General features: G+C 34.4%; 1 protein-coding gene across 8 annotated transcripts in view; it reads right to left on the reverse strand.

Annotated features, from left to right (window-relative positions):
• Nucleotides 1-21,324, reverse strand: part of IQCB1 (IQ motif containing B1) — a 63,076-nt gene that overhangs the window by 12,887 nt on the left and 28,865 nt on the right. For all 8 annotated transcript variants that reach the window (XM_042955596.1, XM_042955594.1, XM_042955591.1 and 5 more), the window contains 4 exons: nt 19,076-19,185; nt 18,351-18,460; nt 6,004-6,146; nt 4,360-4,508 (listed from right to left, as the gene is read on the reverse strand). In XM_042955596.1, the coding sequence (XP_042811530.1) occupies nt 4,360-4,508; nt 6,004-6,146; nt 18,351-18,460; nt 19,076-19,185 (512 nt within the window). The remainder of the gene's footprint in view (nt 1-4,359; nt 4,509-6,003; nt 6,147-18,350; nt 18,461-19,075; nt 19,186-21,324) is intronic.

Below are 21,324 nucleotides of genomic sequence, written 5' to 3' on the forward strand. Positions count from 1 at the left end.
TGACAGTTTTATAAGAATTATTATTAAAAAAAACAACTACAGCTCTCTGCCCCCGCCCTCAAAGACAACTTTAACTCTCCCAGCTTCTTCTTTTGATGTTTATCTTCATCTAGTTTTCTGCAATTTTTCAAGTATGGGTATTATCTATCGACCTTCTTCTATAGCAGATAAGGATTTAGCTTAGCTCTCTTTCATTGCTTGGCCTCCCACATATTTTCCACATCCCCAAACATCCAATATTATTGTAAATTTAGTTAAATCAATGTGCAGTGCTTACATAATTATAACTACAAAAAGGTCATTCAATTTTGAGCCATATAGCATATGATTACTTTTCCTTTCTTGCACATTTTTTATCTTCTGTAGAATAAATGTGTTGTTTTCCAATGATTACTTTTCTATGTACTTATCCCTGATCATGCATCTAAACTCTGTCCTAATGCTTACTTAATACATTAAAATATATCAGGCATTCTATCAAATTTGTTTTCTGGGATATACATTTTCCGGAGCTTTCTGACCTGCTCAAAACTGGATTGACTGTTCTCTATGCCTGATGCATGTCATCCTGAGATCTCCATTCACCATCATCTTAGCGACTCCTTTTCATCTTTCCTTTGCACATTACTATATTCCACATTGTCTTTTTTCTTGTTTTAGAGACTTTGTGATACGTGAAAATTCTTTAGTTTACCCTTATCTTTAACTGATGGTGCGGATGATGTAGAATTCTAGTAGGAAATCCTTTTCCCTCCAAAATGTAACAGCCTTACTCCAATATATTTTAGCTTCCAATGTTGCTACTGAGAAGTATGTGTGTCCCCAGCGTAGTTCACAGTAATGTAAAATAAATGTGGGTGTATTTCTGTCCTTGTTTTAGACATTTAGTTAGCCCTTTTAATCTAAAACTAATGACACTGAGTTCTGGAAAATATTGAATTATTTGATTTCCTCTCCTCAGGTTTTTTCTGTTCTTTGTTTCAAATGTTTGAATATTTGACTTCCTGGACTGGTTTTCTTTTCTTTTTGCCCTGCTCTCTGGATTTCCTAATTTTTCCCCCTAGTCCTTTTATTATGTCTTTCATTTTTCCTTCTGCCAATTTTTCTTCTATTTGTTCCCCTTTATATAGCATCCTGGTTTTGTTTCATGCATTATCTTCTCTTAGCTCTGAGGAATTACCAGATTTTTAAAAAGTCTTCTTATTCCTGCAATGTCTCTATTTCCACCAAGTAGTATTATTGTTTGTTTTGGCTTCAGCTTTCCTCAGATATTCAGTGACACTTTGAGCTGATATTTAAGAGTGAAAACTAAGAAGTTGTTAGAAATTCTGGGCTGGTGGGTAGGCCTTATCTACTGTGTATTTTAATATAAAACTACTGAACTGGGCTGTTTCTTTGTGGAGTACCCCATCGTGAGCATACTTGTAACTCTTCTCAGATTTCCCGAAAAAAATATTCTCAATCTACTGTTTGCAAGAGATAAGCCTGGCTGATGGCACACAGGGACCTGGGGGGGTGGTGAACAGAGCTGGAAGTATTCTCACTCACTATATAAAATTTCCCTAATATCTCTGTTTTTAGTATGTTACTGGAGCCTTCAACTGTGCTTGCATCCTCCTGTTAAGAGACCCTCTCCCTTGTATTGTTCCCTTTACTTGATTCTTCTTCCTTGCTTCTCCTTCTCTCTCTCTTCTACCTCCTGCTATTAGCTGGGAACATCAGAGTAAAGGTACCAGAACAGAGGAATTTCTGTCCCTAGATCAAAAAAGCCCGCCTTAACCTTTTATTTCTTCATTCTTTGCCACTTGAGGACTCTCTGAAATTGTTATTTATCTTCCAGTTTTTATTTATTTTCTCAACTGCTAAGGGTTTCTCTAAGTGTTTTTGTGGTCAGTGTGTGATGGATTTGTATAATAGTGCAAAGTACTTTTCTGCTATAATTAAGTAGCAAGCACTACTATCATTCTGGCTCTAGAGACCAGACACCATCAACCATCACCTTCCTTCTAAGTTTCTTAAGAGATGAGAAAGCAAGAGAAGAAAATCATGGAGCTATTAAAAGGGAAAATGCAGCTAACTCTTCAAACTTAATTTCAACACTATACCACTACCAAGAACTCCCACTTATTATCTGGGTTAAAAATGTGTAATTTGAAATTAGCAAGTTTACATAGGGTTTTTTCAATTTCTAATTACATGAGAAACAATGCCTCTCCTTTTGCAAAAAAATAAGGAAGGGAGAAAGGCAAAACATAGTTCTGGCCTTTTCCTGCCAAAAACACTAAAAAGCAGTTCCTCCCAAAGGACAAGTTCAAGGAAATGATATTCCTACTACTTTCAGTGAAACTAATTAATTATTCCTTTTTTTTCTTACTAAGATCAATAGTAGTGCTAATAAAAATATAATGGAAGTCACATATGTAATTTTAAACTTTCTAGTAGCCATATAAAAAAAGTAAAAGGAACAGTCAAAATTAATATTTTGCAAATACTGAGCTATATAAACATACTATATATAACTCAATATATGTAAAAGATATTGGCACTTCAACATATATTCAATATAAAAATTATTAATGAAGTATTTTACACTTATGACACATTCCAATTTTGACTAGCTGCATGTCAAGTACTCAGTACTCACATGTAGTTAGTGGGTACTGTATTGGACATAGTCTATACACAGGTCTTTAGTACGTCTTAAAAAAGGATGCTTTGAAATGTAGTAAAATGTGTTGTTTACTGACCACTGATTGCCTTATCCTAATTTTCTCTACTACTTTCATTTCCCTCTCTGTACTTCATAATTTGTTTCTCTTTTCCCTCTTTGAAAGGAATTCTCTTCCTACCTCTCCAATTTTTGGCTAGCTTTGCTTTGACTTCACCATTATTTCTAGTAGTGAGCTGCAAAGAATAAAACATGACCTTGACCCATCCCTTTTTGTCTTACAATGGAGACCTGTATTCCTTCTTTTGGGTGGGGGAGACATGAGGCAGATATGACTAATCTTTTTCCTTTTATGCCAAAAAAAAATTGTGAAAGCCAAAATGACTTTGCCTTCATAGCTGTCAGATATCCTCCTCTATAATGACCTCTGTGCTGCTTTCTTTAAGGAACGGTGGACAAACTGAGGTATCTCATTTTAGAGTACAGGATCCTTTTATAAAATATTGGCCTTATCTAAATTGTCAAAGTAGTAATTCAATTTCATAAGGTCCTAGTTGATTCTCTGACAGAAAAGAATTTAAAAAGGAGGAAGCCATGAGATAAAAAGTACTAGAAAGCACCCAAGGGTTCCTCCCCTAAAAGAAGTATCTCCAACATGGATATCCATAGGTTCTTAGATGGCCTTATGTAGCAGAGGGTAAAAAGCAGGTGTGAGTGTTGTTTGGTGATGGTATAGGATTGTTTGTTGCAGACAGAGCCTGACATCACCCAAAAAGTCTGAGGAAGAAGGGGGCAACAGAAATCTACCTACTTCTCTTTCCTTACTTACTTACTTTTTCCTATTTTTTTAGTACTTACTCTTTCCTATTTTTTATAAGAGTAGTTTTTAATTATCTTTGTAAGAAGTTAATCATGGAGAATTAACAAAGAGACTATTCAAAATTTATCACTGTAAAAAACTGAAATTAACCTAAAATTCAACAATAAAGTATCATAAAGATAACTGCTATAGACACGAAATGCTATAGACCTGAAAGTTAACAGGTATAAGCAAATAACAGATGTTAGGAAAATTGGTCACTGAATGAAATAAATAGCCTGTTTGCTATACTTTTCCAAGGCAATAAAATATTACTATGCTCCAGATAAATCTCAGGAAAATTATCATTTAAGAACACCATTCTATAATTCAAGAATTACAGTGATCCAATTATATCTAATATATTATCTGTACATTAAAAAAAAAATAAAATATGATGTGCTGAACTGGTACAGGCTTTGCACTTTACAAAATACTTTCCCAAAAATCAGGTCATCTGACTCACATAACAATTAAGTGAAAAAGGTACGGTAAACATCCATTCATATACCAAGCACATGCTGAAGGCTGACAACAATAAATAAGAGTTCCTTACCCTTCAGGAAGTCACAGGCCAAGAAAGAAAAAAAAAACAAAACGAACAAATAACACTGCAGTATGATAAATGATGTTCAAGGTTCAATGGAAGTACTAAGGACTGGGTGTCTAAATCAGTTTGTCCAGTGGTAAAGAGGTTCTTATTTTATAGAGGAAGAAACTAAGACTCAGAAAAGCTCCGTGACTAGACTTTACAGCAGGTATATCCAAGGTCAGGTTTGAATCCATGTTTTTGCCTCCTAATCCAGTAATCTTTTTACTACATTAGACTCACTGCTCTCTGAAGTGTGACAGCTGCTTTATACTCCGTGAGAGATGGCCTCTGTTGGCGAAAAATTTTCCTTTCCCTGTACCCTCTCCAGTGTTTCTGGATAATCAATGCTGATTTCTCTTCTATTTCCCGATTATGTTTTTCCACCTGACCTAGAAAGATGACACACACTATTACAACATATGCTTTTTCAAGTTCTGGAATCAGGACAATGATAATAACAACAATCTTACGGTCTTTTTATTTGTTTCTTTAAATATTGTTAATTAATTTCCCCAATTTTATTATTTTACAGTAGTTCTAACATAGTAGGAAAAAAAAAACTCCAAAACCTTTCTCAGATTATGTCGCTTCTTTTAGAGAAAAGATTCATATAATTTTTTTGTAGCAAAGTAATGAGAAAAGGGTTAATATTAATAATCCAATAGTAAGAATATTTAGAAAAAAGAATCCCAAGTACATAGTAGGAATTCAATCCATACCACGAGAGGGAAAAGGCAAAACGTGTGTATGTATTAACTACTCTGTGTACTTCTAAATTTCTCTTATCTACAGATGACTTTTTTTTTTTCTTTCTCAGACTCGTTGTACGTGAGCAAGAGAAAGAACTCTAGCGCGTCTCACAGATGGGAAATTGAGCGGATTGTTGATGCCATTATCTGAGAAGGGGAATACAGGGAGAGGAAATTGGTGGGGGAAGTGGGGAGATAATGACTAGTTTTAGGATGCCTGTGGATATCTAAGTAAAGCTATCCAATAGAGAACTGGCTACAGAGCTGTGCAGTCCAATATAGTTGACACTAACCACAAATAGCTACTTTAAATAAAGTGAAATTAAAGATTCATGTGCTTGCATGCACTAACCATATTTCAAGTACTCAATGGTCATGTCTAGCCAGTGGGAACCATATTAAACAGTGCAAATAAAGAACATTTAATTTTGTAAAAAGGTTTATTAGGAAGTGCTGGTTTAGAGCTTGGGAGGGTGAAGATGCAAACAAGATTTGAATGTTCACTCAGTTGGTAGTTGAAGCTGTAGTTACGGATAAGATACTGCAGAAAGAGCAACATGAGAGTGAGGAGTAAAGATGGAACACTATGAAAATTTATATTTAAGGGAAAAAATGAGAAATAAGAGGGTAGTGGAGAACACTGGGAGTGAGTGGTAGGAGGGGAAGGGGAAGAACAAAAACAATCTTAAAACCATTCCAATTCCCAGACTGTAATATTAATCTCAGTTTAGTGTATCAAAGGTGGTAAGATGTCACAAGGTTTATACTGGTGTATGAATAAAGTTCAGATGCCAGAATGTAGCAATATTCAAACTCCTTACTTAGGGTCAAGGGGATTCTTTCTCTATGTCTCTGAAAGCTATCTTTAAAGCTATCACATATTTTTATGTTTACTAATTTATTCAAAAGATACGAAAACTAGTTGAGAGACTGCTCATCATCAATAATAGGCCTTAATCAGAAAAAATAGTAACTTTTTTTTTTGACTCGAGATTTAACAAGGTTTACCTGGAAAAGGGAGAAACAGGGAAACAGTCCAAATTAAAAGAAAAAAAAAATCAGGTAGCAGGAAATCTGGCTCATTAAAAGATGCTTTAAATATTTTTACGCTTAGAAAATTGACATTGCCACGCACCTGGATGAACTATTTCAAGCATACTCAGCCGTAATTCTCGGGACAGTCTCATGGCTCTCTGTCTTTGAATGTGCAACTGTAATCTGCGATCCTCTTCTTCCTTCTGCCTTTTTAGCTTTAGTAAGATCTTGCTTCGTTTAGATCTGTGACAGAAACAATAAGTACCTTATACGTAATTTTTTCATAAATGATACACCCATTTAAGAAGTATATGAAAAAATGTTTAACCTCACTAGTAATTATATATATGCAGCCTTGTTACAACTGTAACAAGTTGAAAACAATAGGGAACTGGATAAATTACTGGTTCATTCACTGAACAGGATTCTATGAATAAAAAAAATAAAAAATTCAAAAATTTCCAAATTTAGCAACTTGGGAAAAGACCCAAATCTAATGTCAAGTAAAAATAAAATCAGGATATAGAAAACTTTCCAAATTGTGTTAAAAATACATATTACATATATTAAAAAAAATTTCAATAGCAATTTTAACTGCATGAAATGATTATGAATGATTTTTATTTTCTTCATGTTTACCTATTTCTCAATTATTGACTAATAACATTTATTATTAGAACCAATTATGAAATTTTAATGTGGCCACAAATATTTAATTAGTATTTGTATATTATCTGCTTTTATTCACCAAAATTTGTCCTTAGCCATTTGTGTCCAGTTTGCTTCCTATATCACTATGCAAGGAGATCACAAGTATTAATCTATAATAAATATACTCAAAATGCTTTCAGATACCCACAGAAAGAGAAATAAAAAAAGGATTAAGAAGAGAAGAATACATTATTTATTTTACTTCTATAGACTTAATTTGCTTGTGCCTCACTCAAAAGCATTTGTTCTTAGATTCTTTTTCCAGAAATGAGGTACCTTGGCTATAGCTTTGTAGACAGGCAGACTTCAAAATGGTATAGTTATTGAGAGTTATAACGGTTTTTAATTCGGTTTCTTTTGGAAAAGGAAAAACAAGCATAAAGCAATTTAAAAATCTCTTAAAACAGAAGAGGAAAACTCACAAAATTATTCTGATAAAATTTTTTGTGTGTGATTTTTGCTTATTTTCTTAGTATTCCCTAACTGCTACCAATTACAACTTAAGGGTTTTTTCTAGTTGTACACTTTGTCAAGAGTCAAAGGTCTGTTTCAAAATGTCTTTCTTATTACCCTATTAAGAAAGGTAGAGAAGACCTCAAGTTCATGTGTGCCAAAAGGAGAAGGGGTTCTAGAGAGGATGTAGGGTTAGCTAAATAGTTTCTAAGTGTCTTTTCCTCTTTCCAAAATTTGGAAATAAAGTAAGGGGTCTTTACGTTCTCAAACAATGCTGATGTAAACTTGCCTCTCCTATAGAACTCTCCCTGCAAAATTGTGGGTTGTATACAGCATATAAGTAAGGACATTTTGCCCTTTACCTACTTATGGAGGATAAAAGAGAACAACTGGCCCTAAACAAAATCTCCTTTTAAACTGTCTAATTGTTTATAGATTATCATGTTTAACATTGCATTATCATTATTTTAAATTTACTATTAGTATGAGAAACCTAGTAATCATTAAAACTGAATTGCTAGGACATTTAATCTGTCAGAAAACTGTGTCTGGGTAAAAGCTTAAGCATACAGGCTATAAAATATGGCAAAAATGAAAAGATTATGGTGTGTGCAGTAGAAGTAAAACACAGAAATATAGTAGAAAAGTGAGGTTCAGTGATTGAAATGACAAATGATAAATATGTGTTTCTGGATTCACATGCTTTATTCATGTTTGAAAACATTTATTAGGAATTAATGTGATTTTGAATTTGAATGTTTTCCTCCCACTTAGGAACATTCTAGTTAGTTACTAGTAGCTACTTACTCTGTAGTTCTAGTTAGGAGTTCCTTTAATCACTAAAAAATTTGAGTACTCATTTAACTGGTTTCTTTGTAAGAAAGAATAGGCATTTGACCATCTGGGAACTGTACTGCACTTCTATAAATGAAATGACTGATCAGATATATTTGCAAGATAATTTATATAAGTACATTCCATGATCTACATTTAATCAACATGAATCTTTACCATCAAAGAGTGACCAAACGATCTACTGCCAAAATATCAGGAATTCTCTAGGAATTCCTCTTTTGTAGAATAGTAAGTATGAACTAGGGGAACACCATATGAGTTCATGGCCAAAATAGTTGATGGGCTCTGTTCATTAACTCAACAAATATTTATAAAGAGTGATTGCTGTCTGCTTGATACTGCAAATCAGGCGAACAGAGAAGAGATAATATTTCTGCCCTTCAGAAGCTCAATTTCAAGAAGTTGAAAGGTAGCAGAATATGCTACTTTGGCATAAAGATTAATTTTGAGCAGGCAAATGAGAGAGAGGCAAATGAGAATCTGCCAGTGCAGAAAGAGTCTTCCCAGAGCATACTTTATCAAACTAAAAGCAGAAGCCTCTCAGAAATGAAGACTGCTATAAATCCCCCCTCCCAAAGAAGTTTTATGGCCATGAAGAAGATGGAGAGTTGGTGCCAAGATGGATCTAGACAAATAACCCACATATGCTATTAGTTTTCCAAATATATTTACCTTCCCATAATTTCCTGATGTTGGAAGCCTAAAACCCCTTTTGTTTTTACCTGTCACCTCTCTATGAATTTATTATTCTTTGTTAAGATGCTACCCAAGCCCAAACCATTCATTGGAGTTACTCATTATGTGAGGTTTCTTCTGCAGGATGTGTACTGCACACATTAATAAACTGTTTTTCTCTTGTTAATCTGTTTTGTTTTCCTTTTTTGTCAGTCTAATTTTCAGAGCCCCAGGGAATGAACCTAAGATAGGTAGAGGAAAAATTTTTTTCTTCCCCTACAAAGTGAAACAAGTATAATTAAGACACCAAATTATCGGGGCCTGGGTGGCTCAGTTGGTTAAGCGTCCAACTTCAGCTCAGGTCATGATCTCCCTGCCGTGAGTTCGAGCCCCGCATCAGGCTCTGTTCTGACAGCTCAGAGCATGGAGCCTGCTTCAGATTCTGTGTCTCCCTCTCTCTCTGCCCTTCCCCTACTCACACTCTGTCTCTCTCACTCTCAAAAATGAATAAATGTTAAGAAAAATTAAAAAAAAAAAGACACCAAAATGTCAGCACTATGATAAAGGTAGGTAGGTTGTGTGGTTTCCCAAAGATAACTGGTGCAGCTATTAGCTGCTTCAGAAAACCTTGCTGAGGAAAAGAGCACTTACCATTAAATAAAGTTTCTGACCATAAAAAATGATTCAGTAAAAAAGAAACCCCCAAGTGGTGAGAGGATGGGCAAAATGGGTGAAGGGGAGTGGGAAGTACAGGCTTCTAGTTATGGAATAAGTAACTAATAGGGATGAAAGGTACAGACAGCATAGGGAATACAGTTAATGGTATTGTAATAGCCTGTATGGTAACAGATGGTAGCTACACTTGTGGTGAGCATAGCCTAAGTATAGAGTGATTTTATCACTACACTGTATACCTGAAATTAATAATCACACTTCAGTTAAAAAAAAAAAAAAGACAGTTCAAAAGGCATCTAACACAACATAAAAAAGAAAAAAGAAAAGAAACCCCTAAGAAGGCACATCAATAAGGGTATGACTACACAAGAGTGCCTCTTGCTGGAATTTAAAAAGCTCTGATGAATCTGGGTCCATAATTATGAGTGGTGGGCAGTTCCTTCCTCCCCAAAAAAACATGGGAGGGAAAAATTACCCTGAGATAATGACCTGACCACAAAGAGACAGAAATAACCTTTGCAGAAAGCTCAGTCATAAAGGAAGCAAGAAAAATTTGCATAAATTATTTCAACTAGTAAAAGAGGAAAGGTACTGAAGCCTGAACAAACTTGAAATTAAAAAATTAAATAAAACCCAAAGGTTAAAACTATACTTCAATCTGTTCTAAGACTTCAAACTCAAAATACTGGAAAAAAACAAACTGTTTATAACATGAGATTTAAATAATTTTGGCTTCACAACTAATTTCTTTTAACGGAAATAGTTATAACTGGACTGGTTTTGTTATATAAAGCAATGCAGTTTCTATTTTAAAATAGTGTAACATTAATTAGAATCCAGAGGTGCCTCGGTGGCTCAGTCGGTTAAGCGTCCAGCTTCAGCTCAGGTCATGATCTTGCAGTTCGTGGGTTCTAGCCCTGCATCCGGCTCTGTGCTGACAGCTCAGAGCCTGGAACCTGCTTCGGATTCTGTGTCTCCCCCTCTCTCTGCCCCTCCCCTCCTCATGCTCTGTTGCTCTCTCTCTCTCTCTCTCTCAAGAGTAAATAAACATTAAAAAAAAAAAAGAATCTATAACTATACTTTTAAGTGAACAGAATCGGCAATCATGGGGTACTTTTAAATATAGATTTTTATATTACAAGAAAAAGTAGATGGGCAAATTTGACAACTATTGTGAGACTAAACATTAAAGGTCTGAATCCATGTTATAGGGGTACCTTTAAATGTAAGAGGGCAGAGAGCTGAGAATGATAGCAAGTAGAATTCATAATAAATACTCTGAGTTCACCACAGAAGGCAAGGCTATGCCAGAACATCTCAGATTCTTGAAGAGAATAATATACATTGTGACTCTCAAAATATTCATCATTACCCATATTTATTTGACCAAAGAAATATTTTTAAAAATGTTTTTAAAGAAATTCATTGTAGGATACATAGTAAACCATGAGCAATGCTGGAATGGATTATAATTGCCTCTCACAAGTACTATTTATTTAATATATCTGTTTGTCTAACTAGATTTGTAAATCTTCAATGGCAAAAAATGTGCCATATGTAGTTCCCCACTATCATTTTTTTAAGTTCCAGGTAATATGCTAAAAAAAACCAAACACCCTTTATATTATTTTAATCTTGGGAGGTACATAATTATCGCCATTATATAGATGGAGAAGTTGAGGATCAAAGAGGTTGGGCAACTTGTCCAGGGTCTTTTAGCCCATAAATTGCTGAGGTGGAATACAAAATCAAGTCTGTTTAACTCTTCCAATACCTAGCATGGCCTCTGGCATATATTAGGCAATTGAAACATGTTTAAAAAATTCATGTTAAAAAAAAAAACACATGCCCAATATTAATAATCTATCTTTAACTCTTCTCTAAAGGAAATTTTCATCAATGATTTAAATCTAAATTTTAGCTCACTATTTAAAAAAAATTTGTAACTGAGAAATGCAGCTGTAGTTATTAAAAGACTAGTTTTAGTTCTCTTAAAAAACTGACTTCTGGAATATGCAAGTTTCACTTTAGTAAATGAAAATTTAGCTTTAAGTCTAAGGCTACATGAAAATCACCTTTGAGATAGCTCTATTTCATCACAAATGACTAGGAGCTAAGTCATTTACATGTGTGTATGTGTGTGTGTGTGTGTGTGTGTGTGTGTGTGTTATTCTTTCCATTGGCTCTAAGAATCTGGATGGGTCAGTCATAAATAATATGCTGTCAGTATTTTCACTTTTGGTCCACTTGAAACAAGGATGAATGACAAACTGTGTCATATCTAAATGACAATACCTATCTGTGCCATATTTACTGATAAAACTCAAGTGAACATACTAAAACCATTATGAACTCATACATGTTTTTACCATAATTACATATGAACAATTAAGGCACTTTTTTATTTCAAGGGTTAAATAAAATAACTGACTATCACTGCCTCTCTCTGTAGGCTTGGCCCACAAAAAATGTCTTATCAAGTGAGTAAGACTATATATTTGGTCCATCAGATTTTTGTCTTTCATTATGTCCTTTGCTTTGAAAGTACATCTAGTTACTGGAGTGCTGGTATTCAGAAATGTGTTTTCAGAACAAGAATGAAAGCAATAGTAAAAGAAACAGCTGGAGGAGCAAGTTGGTGGAGCAGGAGTATCCTGAGTTCATCTCCTTCCCCAGAAAATAAGGATACAACTAAATACAGACCAACTCTCTCTGAGAACAACCTAAAGATTAGCTATTCCACAGCTAAAGATATAAAGACAAAGCACATGGAGAAAAGTAGGAGAGACAGAGATGAGATCTGGTGCAGTGACCCACAGGGGGAGAGATGCCACAGGTATAGAGGTCTTCCCTATGCAGCAAGGGTTTCAAACCCGACATCAGGCTACCTTGCCCTGGAGATGTTCATCCAGAGAAGTGCCCATAAATTTCTGGCTTTGAAAATCAGTGGAGCATAATTCTGGGACAGCAGAGAGGCTATAGGAAACAAAGACTCTATTCTTAAAGGTCTCATGCACAAACTTACTTGCTCTGAGACCCAGCACAGAGGCAGCAGTTTGAAAAGTACCTCAGCTATATGTAAAGGAAAGCTGAGTGATTTCCTGACTGATTTTAGGGTATGTGCTGGAGGACCAGGGATCTGTAAGAACTTTCTCTGGGAATGGAAGTACTGGTGGGTTCCATTTCTGATACTCTCCCATCTACTCTGTTAGCATCACATACCACTCCCCAGCGTTGCCCTGTGGACTCACCACACCAACTGGCAGGTGGCACTGGCTTCGACTAGCACCTCATAAAAGCATGTTCTGCCTCACTGCATCCAGTGGAAAGCAATGGCCTGGACTGGAGCCCACCCAAACTGGCTGGTAGGGGGAGCTGTAGACAGCCCGACCCACCAGTGTGCCCACAACAGTTGCAGCCCAATCAAAAGGAAAGTGCATGAAGTCAACACAGGGGACACCCCTGTTGCACTTAGTTTTGGTGACCTGGAGAGGACTGTGCTTCTGGCCCCTCCAGGACACCTTCTACATAAGGCTACTCTTTGAAGACCAACAATTGATCTACCTAATACACAGAAACAAACACAGAAAATCAGGCAAAATGAGGAGACAGAGGAATATGGTACAAATGAAAAAACAAGACAAAACTTCAGAAGAAGAACTACACAAAAAGTGTGATCTACCATATAAAGAGTTCAAAGTAATTATCATAAAGATGCTCATCAAACTTGGGAGAAGAATGGATGAACACAGTGAGAATTTCAACAAAGAGATAGAAAATATAAAAAAGAACCAATCAGAGCTAAAGAATGAAATAAATCAAACAAAAAATAAGTTAGAAGGAAATCAACAGCAGATTAGATAATGCAGAAAAACCAAAGAGCAATCTGGAAAACCATGTAGTAGAAACCAGCAAAAAGACTGAAGAACTTGAAAAAATTAGAATAGTTTAAAAGACTTCTGGGACAACATCAAATGTACTAACATTTGCATATTAGGGGTCTTGGAAGAAGAGTAAGAGAAAGGGGTAGAAAACTTATTTGAAGAAATAGTAGCTGAAAACTCCCTAACCTGGGGAAGGAAACATACATCCATGTTCAAGAAGCACAGAAACTCCCAACACGATTAACCCAAAAAAGTTAATACCAAGAAACACAATAATTAACATGTCAAAAATTTAGGAGAGAATCTTAAAATCATCAAGAGATAAGAAACTAGTTATGTAATAAGGGAATGTCCACAAGGCTGATATTTAGCAGCAACTTTGCAGGCCAGAGGGGAGTTGAATGATATATTCAAAGTTCTGAAAGGAAAAACCTACAACCAAGAGTACCCAGCAACATTATCATTCAAAATAGAAGGAGATATAGAGTTCCCCAGACAAACACAAGTTAAAGGAGCTCATCACCACAAAAACCAGCCTTACAAGAAATATTAAAAGGGACTTCTTTAAGCAGTTAAAGGCCATAACTAGAAGAAATTTATGAAAAGAAAAACATCTCACTAGTAAAAGCAAACATATAGTAAAGACAGTAGATGAACCACTTATAAAGCTAGTATGAAAGCTAAAAGACAAAAGTAATAGTCAAGTGTATCTACAATAATTAGTCAAGAGACACTAAAATAAAGAGTAAAATATGATGTCAAAAACATGGTGGTGGGAGAGTGTTTTAGAATGTGTTCAAACTTAAGTGACCATTAACTTAATATAGACTGCCATAATTGAGCATTATATATGAACCTCATGGTAACCACAAACCCAAAATCTGTAACAGCTACACAAAAAATAAAAAGACAGCCAAGCATACCACTAAAAGTCATCAAATCACAGAAAACAAGAGAAGAAAAAAACAACCACAAAAACAATGAACAAAATGAACAAAATGGCAATAAGTACACACCTGTTATAATTACTTTAAATGTAAATGGACTAATGTCCAATCAAAAGACACAGCATGATTAAATGGATAAAAAAGAAGACCCATCTACATGCTGCCTACAAGACTCATTTCAGACCTAAAAACACATACAGGCTGAAAATAAAGGGATGGAAAGAAGATATTTCATGCAAATGAAGTGAAAAGAAAGCTGAAGTAGCAATACATATATCAGACAAAATAGACTTTATAACAAATACCATGAGACAAATAAGGGCATTACATAATGATGAAGAAATCAATACAGGAGGATTTAACAGTTGTAAACGTATATATTTTTTCACCTAATATATTACATATATAAATATATGCACCTAATATAGACACACCTAAATATTTAAAGCAAATTATTAACAAATGTAAAAGGAGAAACTGACAGTAATACATAATAGCAGGGACTTTAATAACCCATTTATGTCACTGAATAGATCATCGAGACAGAAAATCAATAAGGAAAAAGTGGTCTTAAACGACACTGTAGATCAGATGGATTTATATACACAGAACATTCCATCCAAAACCAGCAAACTACACATTCTTTTTAAGTGCACATGGAACATTCTTGAGGATAAATCACAGGTTAAACAACAAAACAAGTCTCAACAAATTTAAGACTGAAGTCATATTAAGTATCTCTTCCAACCACAATGGTATAAAACTAGAAATCAATTACAAGAAAAAAAAACTGGAACAAACACAAACACGTGGAGGCTAAACAACATGCTATTAAATAAATGGGTCAACAAAGAAATAAAAGAGGAAATAAAACATTACATTGAGACAAATAAAAATGGAAACACAGCATTCCGAAATCTATAGGATTCAGCAAAAGTAGTTCCAAGAGGAAAGTTTATAGCAATACAGGCCTACCTAAAAAAAAAAAAAAAATCTAAAACCTAATCTTAAACCTAAAACAACTAGAAAAAGAAAAAGCCCACAGCTAATAGAAGAAAAAAATAATGAAGACCAGAGCAGAAATAAATTAAATTAAAAAAAAAGATCAATGAAACTAAGAACTGATTCTTCAAAAATATAAGCAAAATAAACCTTTAGCCAAATTCATCAAGAAAAAAAGAGAGGGCCCAAATAAATAAAATCAGATGAAAGAGAGGTTACAACTAACACCATAGAAGTACAAAGGATTATAAGAGACTACTTGGAAAATTACATGCCAACAAATTAGACAACATAGAACCCACAAAAAATGAAATATACAATCTTACAAGAGTGAATCAGGAAGAAGCAAAATCTTAACAGACCAATTACTAGTAATGATATCAAATCAATTATCAACAAAGTTTCCAGCAAACACAAGTCCAGGATCAGTGGCTTCCCAGGTGAATTCTACCAAACATTTAGAGTTAGTATCTACTCTTCTCAAACTACTCCAAAAAATTTAAGAGGAAGGAACACTTCAAAATTCATTCTACAAGGCCAGCATTACCTTGATACCAAAACTAGACAAAGACACTAAAAAGAAAAGGAAAAAAAGAAAATTATAGGCCAATAACCCTGATAAACATAGATAGATGCAAAATTCCTCAATAAAATATTAGCAAATGGCATTCAATGATGCATTAAAAGGATCATACATCATGATCAAGTGGGATTTATTCCAGGGATGCAAGGATGGTTCAATATCCACAAATCAATCCATATGATATACCATATTAACAAAGGAAAAAAATCATATGATAATCTCAACAGATGCAGATAAAGCATCTGACAAATCCAATAAGCCGTTTATGGTAAAAACTCCCAATGAAGTATGTTTAGAGGGAAGATACCTCAAAATAATACAGGACATATATGACAAACCCATAGCTAACATCATATTCAATGGTGAAAAACAGAGCTTCTCCTCTAAGATCAGGAACAAGACATGGATTCCACCCTTGCCACTTTTATTGATCATAGTTCTGGAAGTCCTAGTCATAGCAATCAGACAAGAAAAAGAGATACAAGGCATCCAAACTGGGAAGTAAGAAGAAAACCATCACTGTTTCCAAATGATGTAATATTATATATAGAAAATCCTAACGATTCCACCAAAAAACTATTAGAATAAATGAATTCATTAAATTTGTAGGTTAAAAAATCAATTGACAGACATCTGTTATATTTCCATATGCTAATAATGAAGTAGCAGAAAGAGAAATTAAGAAAACAATCCCATTTACAATTGTATCAAAAGAATAAAATATCTAGTAATAAATTTAACCAAGGAGGTGAAAGACCTGTATTCTGAAAACTATAAGACACTGATGAAAGAAACTGATGATGGCACAAGTGGAAAGATATACTGTGCTCATGGATTAGAAGAATTAATATTAGAATGTCCATACTACTCAAAGTAATCTACAGATTCAATGCAGTCTCTATCTACATTGGCATTTTTCACAGAACTAGTACAAATGAATCCTAAAAGTTGTATGGAACAACAAAAGACCCTGGATAGCCAAAGTAATCTTGAAAAAGAACAACAAAGCTGGAGGTATCACGTTCCCAGATTTCAAATTGTAGTACAAAGCCCTTGTATTTAAAACAGTATGGTGCCGGCACAAAAACATGTAGACCAGTGAAAAAGAATAGAGAGTTCAGAAATAAACCCAAACTCCCATGGTCAATTATCTGTGACAAAGGAGGCAAGAATATACAATGATAGTCTCTTCAACAAATGGTGGCTGGGAAAATTGGACAACTACATGCAAATGAATGAAACTAAACCACTTTCTTATATAAAAATACTCTAAATGTATTAAAGACCTAAATGTAAGACATGAAACCATAAAACTCCTAAAACAAAACACTGGCAATAAACTCTTGGACATCAGTGTTGGCAATTTTTTTTTTGGATCTGTCTCCTCAGAAAACAAAAGGAAAAATAAACTATTGTGACTATGTCAAACTAAAAAGCTTTTATACAGTGATATAATACCAACAAAACAAAAAGCAACCTATGAATGGGGAAGATTATCTGTAAATGATATATCTGATAAGGGGTTAATATCCAAAATATATAAAGAACTCATGCAACTCAAAACCAAAAATCGCCCCTAAAAAATTCAGTTAAAAAATACACTGAATACACATAAAAAATACCTGAATACACATTTTTCCAAGGAACACATACAGATGGCCAAAAGACACATGAAAAAATACTCAACATCACTAATCATCAGGGAAATGCAAATCAAAACCACAATGAGGTATTACCTTACACTTGTCAGAGTGGCTAGTGTAAAAAGACAAGAAATAACAAGTATTGGCAAGGATATGAAAGAAAAGGGAAACCTAGTGCATGGGGGTCAAAATGTATATTGGTGTAGCCACTATAGAAAACAGTATGGAAGTTCCTAAAAAAATTAAAAATAGAAATACCTTATAATCCAGCAAATACATTTATGTGTATTTATCCAAAGAAAATGAAAATATGAATTCAAAAAGATATATGCACCCCATCTTCACTCCAGCATTATTTACAATAGCCAAGATATGGAAGCAACATAAGTGTCCATGAATTAGATGGATAAAGAAGATGTGGTATATAAAATAAATACAATGGAATATTACTCAGCCATAAAAACGAATGGAATCTTACCATTTGTGATAACATCGATGGTTCTAGAGGGAATTATGCTAAGTGAAATTAAGTCAGAGAAAATAAAATTCCATATGATTCTACAGTTATATGTAGCATCTAAAAAACAAAGTAAATAAAACAAACAGATCTATAAAAACAGACATAAATTGGTTGTTGCCAGAGAGGGGAGACAGACAGGGGGATGGACAAAATAAATGAAAAGAGGCATAAGCTTCCAGTTATTAAATAAATAAGTCAAAAGGATGTAAAGTATAGCATAGGGAATATAGTCAATAATATTGTAATACATTTGTGTGATGACAGTTAATAACTAGACTTATCATGATGATCATTTTACAACGTATATAAAGGTTGAATCACTTTGTATAATTGACACTTATGTAATATTGTATGTGAACTATCCTTTAATTAAAAAAAAAGAGTAAAAAAAACATATTAGAAAAATTGAGGGAAAAAACACCTTAAGTTTTCACTCAGCTGTAGTGTAAAAAGATGTATCTATCCTCTGAGATCATCGTGCCTCACCAGAACTTTTTACCTGAAACTCCTCTGCAAAGTAATCACAGCAGATGGAAGCTTCTTTAACCTCTTTCTAGTTTGGAAACCCTTCCAATAAGCTTGAATCAAGCAAGCTGCTTGATGTAGTTTCTGAAATTAAAGGCCAGAATTAATATAGAGACATTTCTATGAAAATCTTGTTTAGAAGTTTACCTCTCAAAATATCAGGCCTGGGCAAGTAAGTATTAATCTCTACCTCTAATAAACTGGGGAGGAGGCAATTTCATAGGACAAGGACAGGTAAGGTCTAAAAATATTAAACCTGACCTGCCAAAAGAGGTACATACACTAGGTTCTCAGGCAGTATCTAGAATGTGTTCAAGATACAGTCTGATTATCTCTGGATTCTCCTTAATTAATCTCACTTCTACTCTTTTTATAAATATTTCATAGTTCTGATTTTTAATGCTTTCCCCTCTGCTTGACTTCTTATGCCTGACCTCATTTATTCAAGCATTCAAGGGTATGAATAACTCTTTGAACAGGCTAAAAAAGAAAAAAGGCTCTAGGGTTAAAAATCGGGTCCACAGAAACCCCTTACCCTATCAAACTACAGCTGCTCTGAATATTTGAGGAGATAAGTAAAGAATGGGGGAGAGACAGCAAATAAAAAATTCAAGAAGCTACCACTCTCCAGTATTTTGAAACTAAAATGTTTACTGACATGTTAGCAAATACGCAAGTTATTTTTTTAGAATTTATTACCTGTTCTTCTACTTCCTGATAGACCTTTGGGGTTAAAAGGGCAATGAGCTGTCCAAGTTCTTGACTAAACTCTGTCCCAGGCTCCTGCTTATTTCGTAGACTTCTGAGTCCTGAAATGGAATAACAAAGGTACATATAAAATATGATTTGCTATCTAATCAGGATTAATTTGAGGTTAAAAAGTCTGGTTTAGAAAGAAATGAATACAACAGTAAGATTAATTACATGATTTTTTTTTTTCCTTTTCTCAAAGACTTCTAGATTGAAGTCTTTAGGATATTTCTCTGTCCTAAGAGATTTTATGTGATCACTTGTAATATCTGATGCAAAGGCTGTCTCCTCAGTATCTTAAGTGGAATCATTGTGGTAAATCAAAGAGGAGAGATATAGAATTTTTTACCTGTTTCAACATAAATACCTTAAACTGAAACACTTTTAAAAATAAATAGCATACTGAGTAAATGACTATACTGTGGAAGCATTTAAACAGGTTACTAGTCATTCTTAAAGAAAGCTATTTAGGGGCGCCTGGGTGGCTTGGTCGGTTAAGCGTCCAACTTCGGCTCAGGTCATGATCTCACGGTCCGTGAGTTCGAGCCCCGCGTCGGGCTCTGTGCTGACAGCTCAGAGCCTGGAGCCTGTTTCAGATTCTGTGTCTCCCTCTCTCTCTGCTCCTCCCCTGTTCATGCTCTGTCTCTCTCTGTCTCAAAAATAAATAAACGATAAAAAAAATTTAAAAAAATTAAAAAAAAAAAGAAAGCTATTTATTAAATAAAAATACACAGTATTGTATGTAATTTGGGGCAAATCAATAGGTTACTGAGCAACTATTATAGAAGTGCTATAAATACTGCATTTTCATTCCAAAATAAAACACAGAAGTAGTATAAGCTATAAAGTAAGTACTATTTGTAAGCATGTTGAAATGATGTATTGTAGTATTCACTGTAAATAAAGTAAAATGCCCTTGGTGTATATAATTGGGGAGGCCACTATACAGATCTGACCATGTCTTTATACTCTCTTCAAAACTCAAGTTCTCAGCGGTATTAATAATTGTAAAATAGCTTTTTTTCTAATTTATTTTTTTAAATTTTATTTATTCTCAAATTAGTTAACATACAGTGTAGTCTTGGCTTCAGGAATAGAATCCAGTGATTGATCACTTAACATGCTCACTCAATGCTCATCCCAACTATTGCCCTCCTTAATGCCCTTCACCCATTTTCTCCACTCCCATCTACCCTCAGTTTGTTTTCTGTATTTAAGAGTCTCTTATGGTTTGCCTCCCTCTCTGTTTAATAATTGTAAAATATCTTGAGGAAACTGAGTAAGTTCTACTATTGAGAAAATAAAGGGAGATGAATTGTTAAGGTGAAATTCCTTTAATGAACTCTATTAGACATTCACATTTCTATAGAATAAATCAAATTACTAAATTTAAAAATGACTGGCACAATATCAATTGGAGAATACTATTACTGGCACTTTCTTTCCATCTTTATTCCTATAACAAAATAATTACAATGTTAACAGTAATGACTGATGGAAGGTAAGCTACTAAATAGTGCTTTCCAAATCATCAGGCATGATTAGAAGGCCACTGTAACAGTCTGGATATTAAAAGCATAATTTAATGTTGTAATCTTTAAAAATTTCCATATAATATGGCCCTGTATTAGTGAGTACATTCAGAACTAGAAACCTATTTCCTGACCATGCTGAATAAGAAAATATCGTGTAATGAATTCATGGCCCCAGGTTGCAAAGAAATAAAACAAACCTAACAGAACTTAGCTTGGCAATTAAAAACGAAACCAAAAACACCATCATCTGTGGGATTCTGGATAAATTACCAAATTTTTTCATGGCTCTGCTTCCATTGCTATAAAATGAGGATATCTCTTGGGGTGCCTGGGTGGCTCAGTCGGTTGAGTGTCTGACTTTGGCTCAGGTCATGATCTCACAGTTCGTTGAGTTCGAGCTCCACGTCGGGCTCCGTGCTGACAGCTCGGAGCCTGGAGCCTGCTTCAGATTCTGTGTCTCCCTCTCTCTCTGCCCCTCCCTTGCTCATGGTCTGTCTCTCTCTCTCTCAAAAATAAATAAACATTTAAAAAAATTTTTAAATGAGGATATCTCATGGGGTTTTTAAATATTTTAATGTAGAATAAGGTATGCAGAACTATGACTGACATAGTAAATTTTCAATTAAATGAAAGCTATTATATGGGAGTGGCATTGTGCTGAGC

Source organism: Panthera leo, chromosome C2, assembly GCF_018350215.1.
Source record: "Panthera leo isolate Ple1 chromosome C2, P.leo_Ple1_pat1.1, whole genome shotgun sequence".
NCBI lineage: Eukaryota > Metazoa > Chordata > Mammalia > Carnivora > Felidae > Panthera > Panthera leo.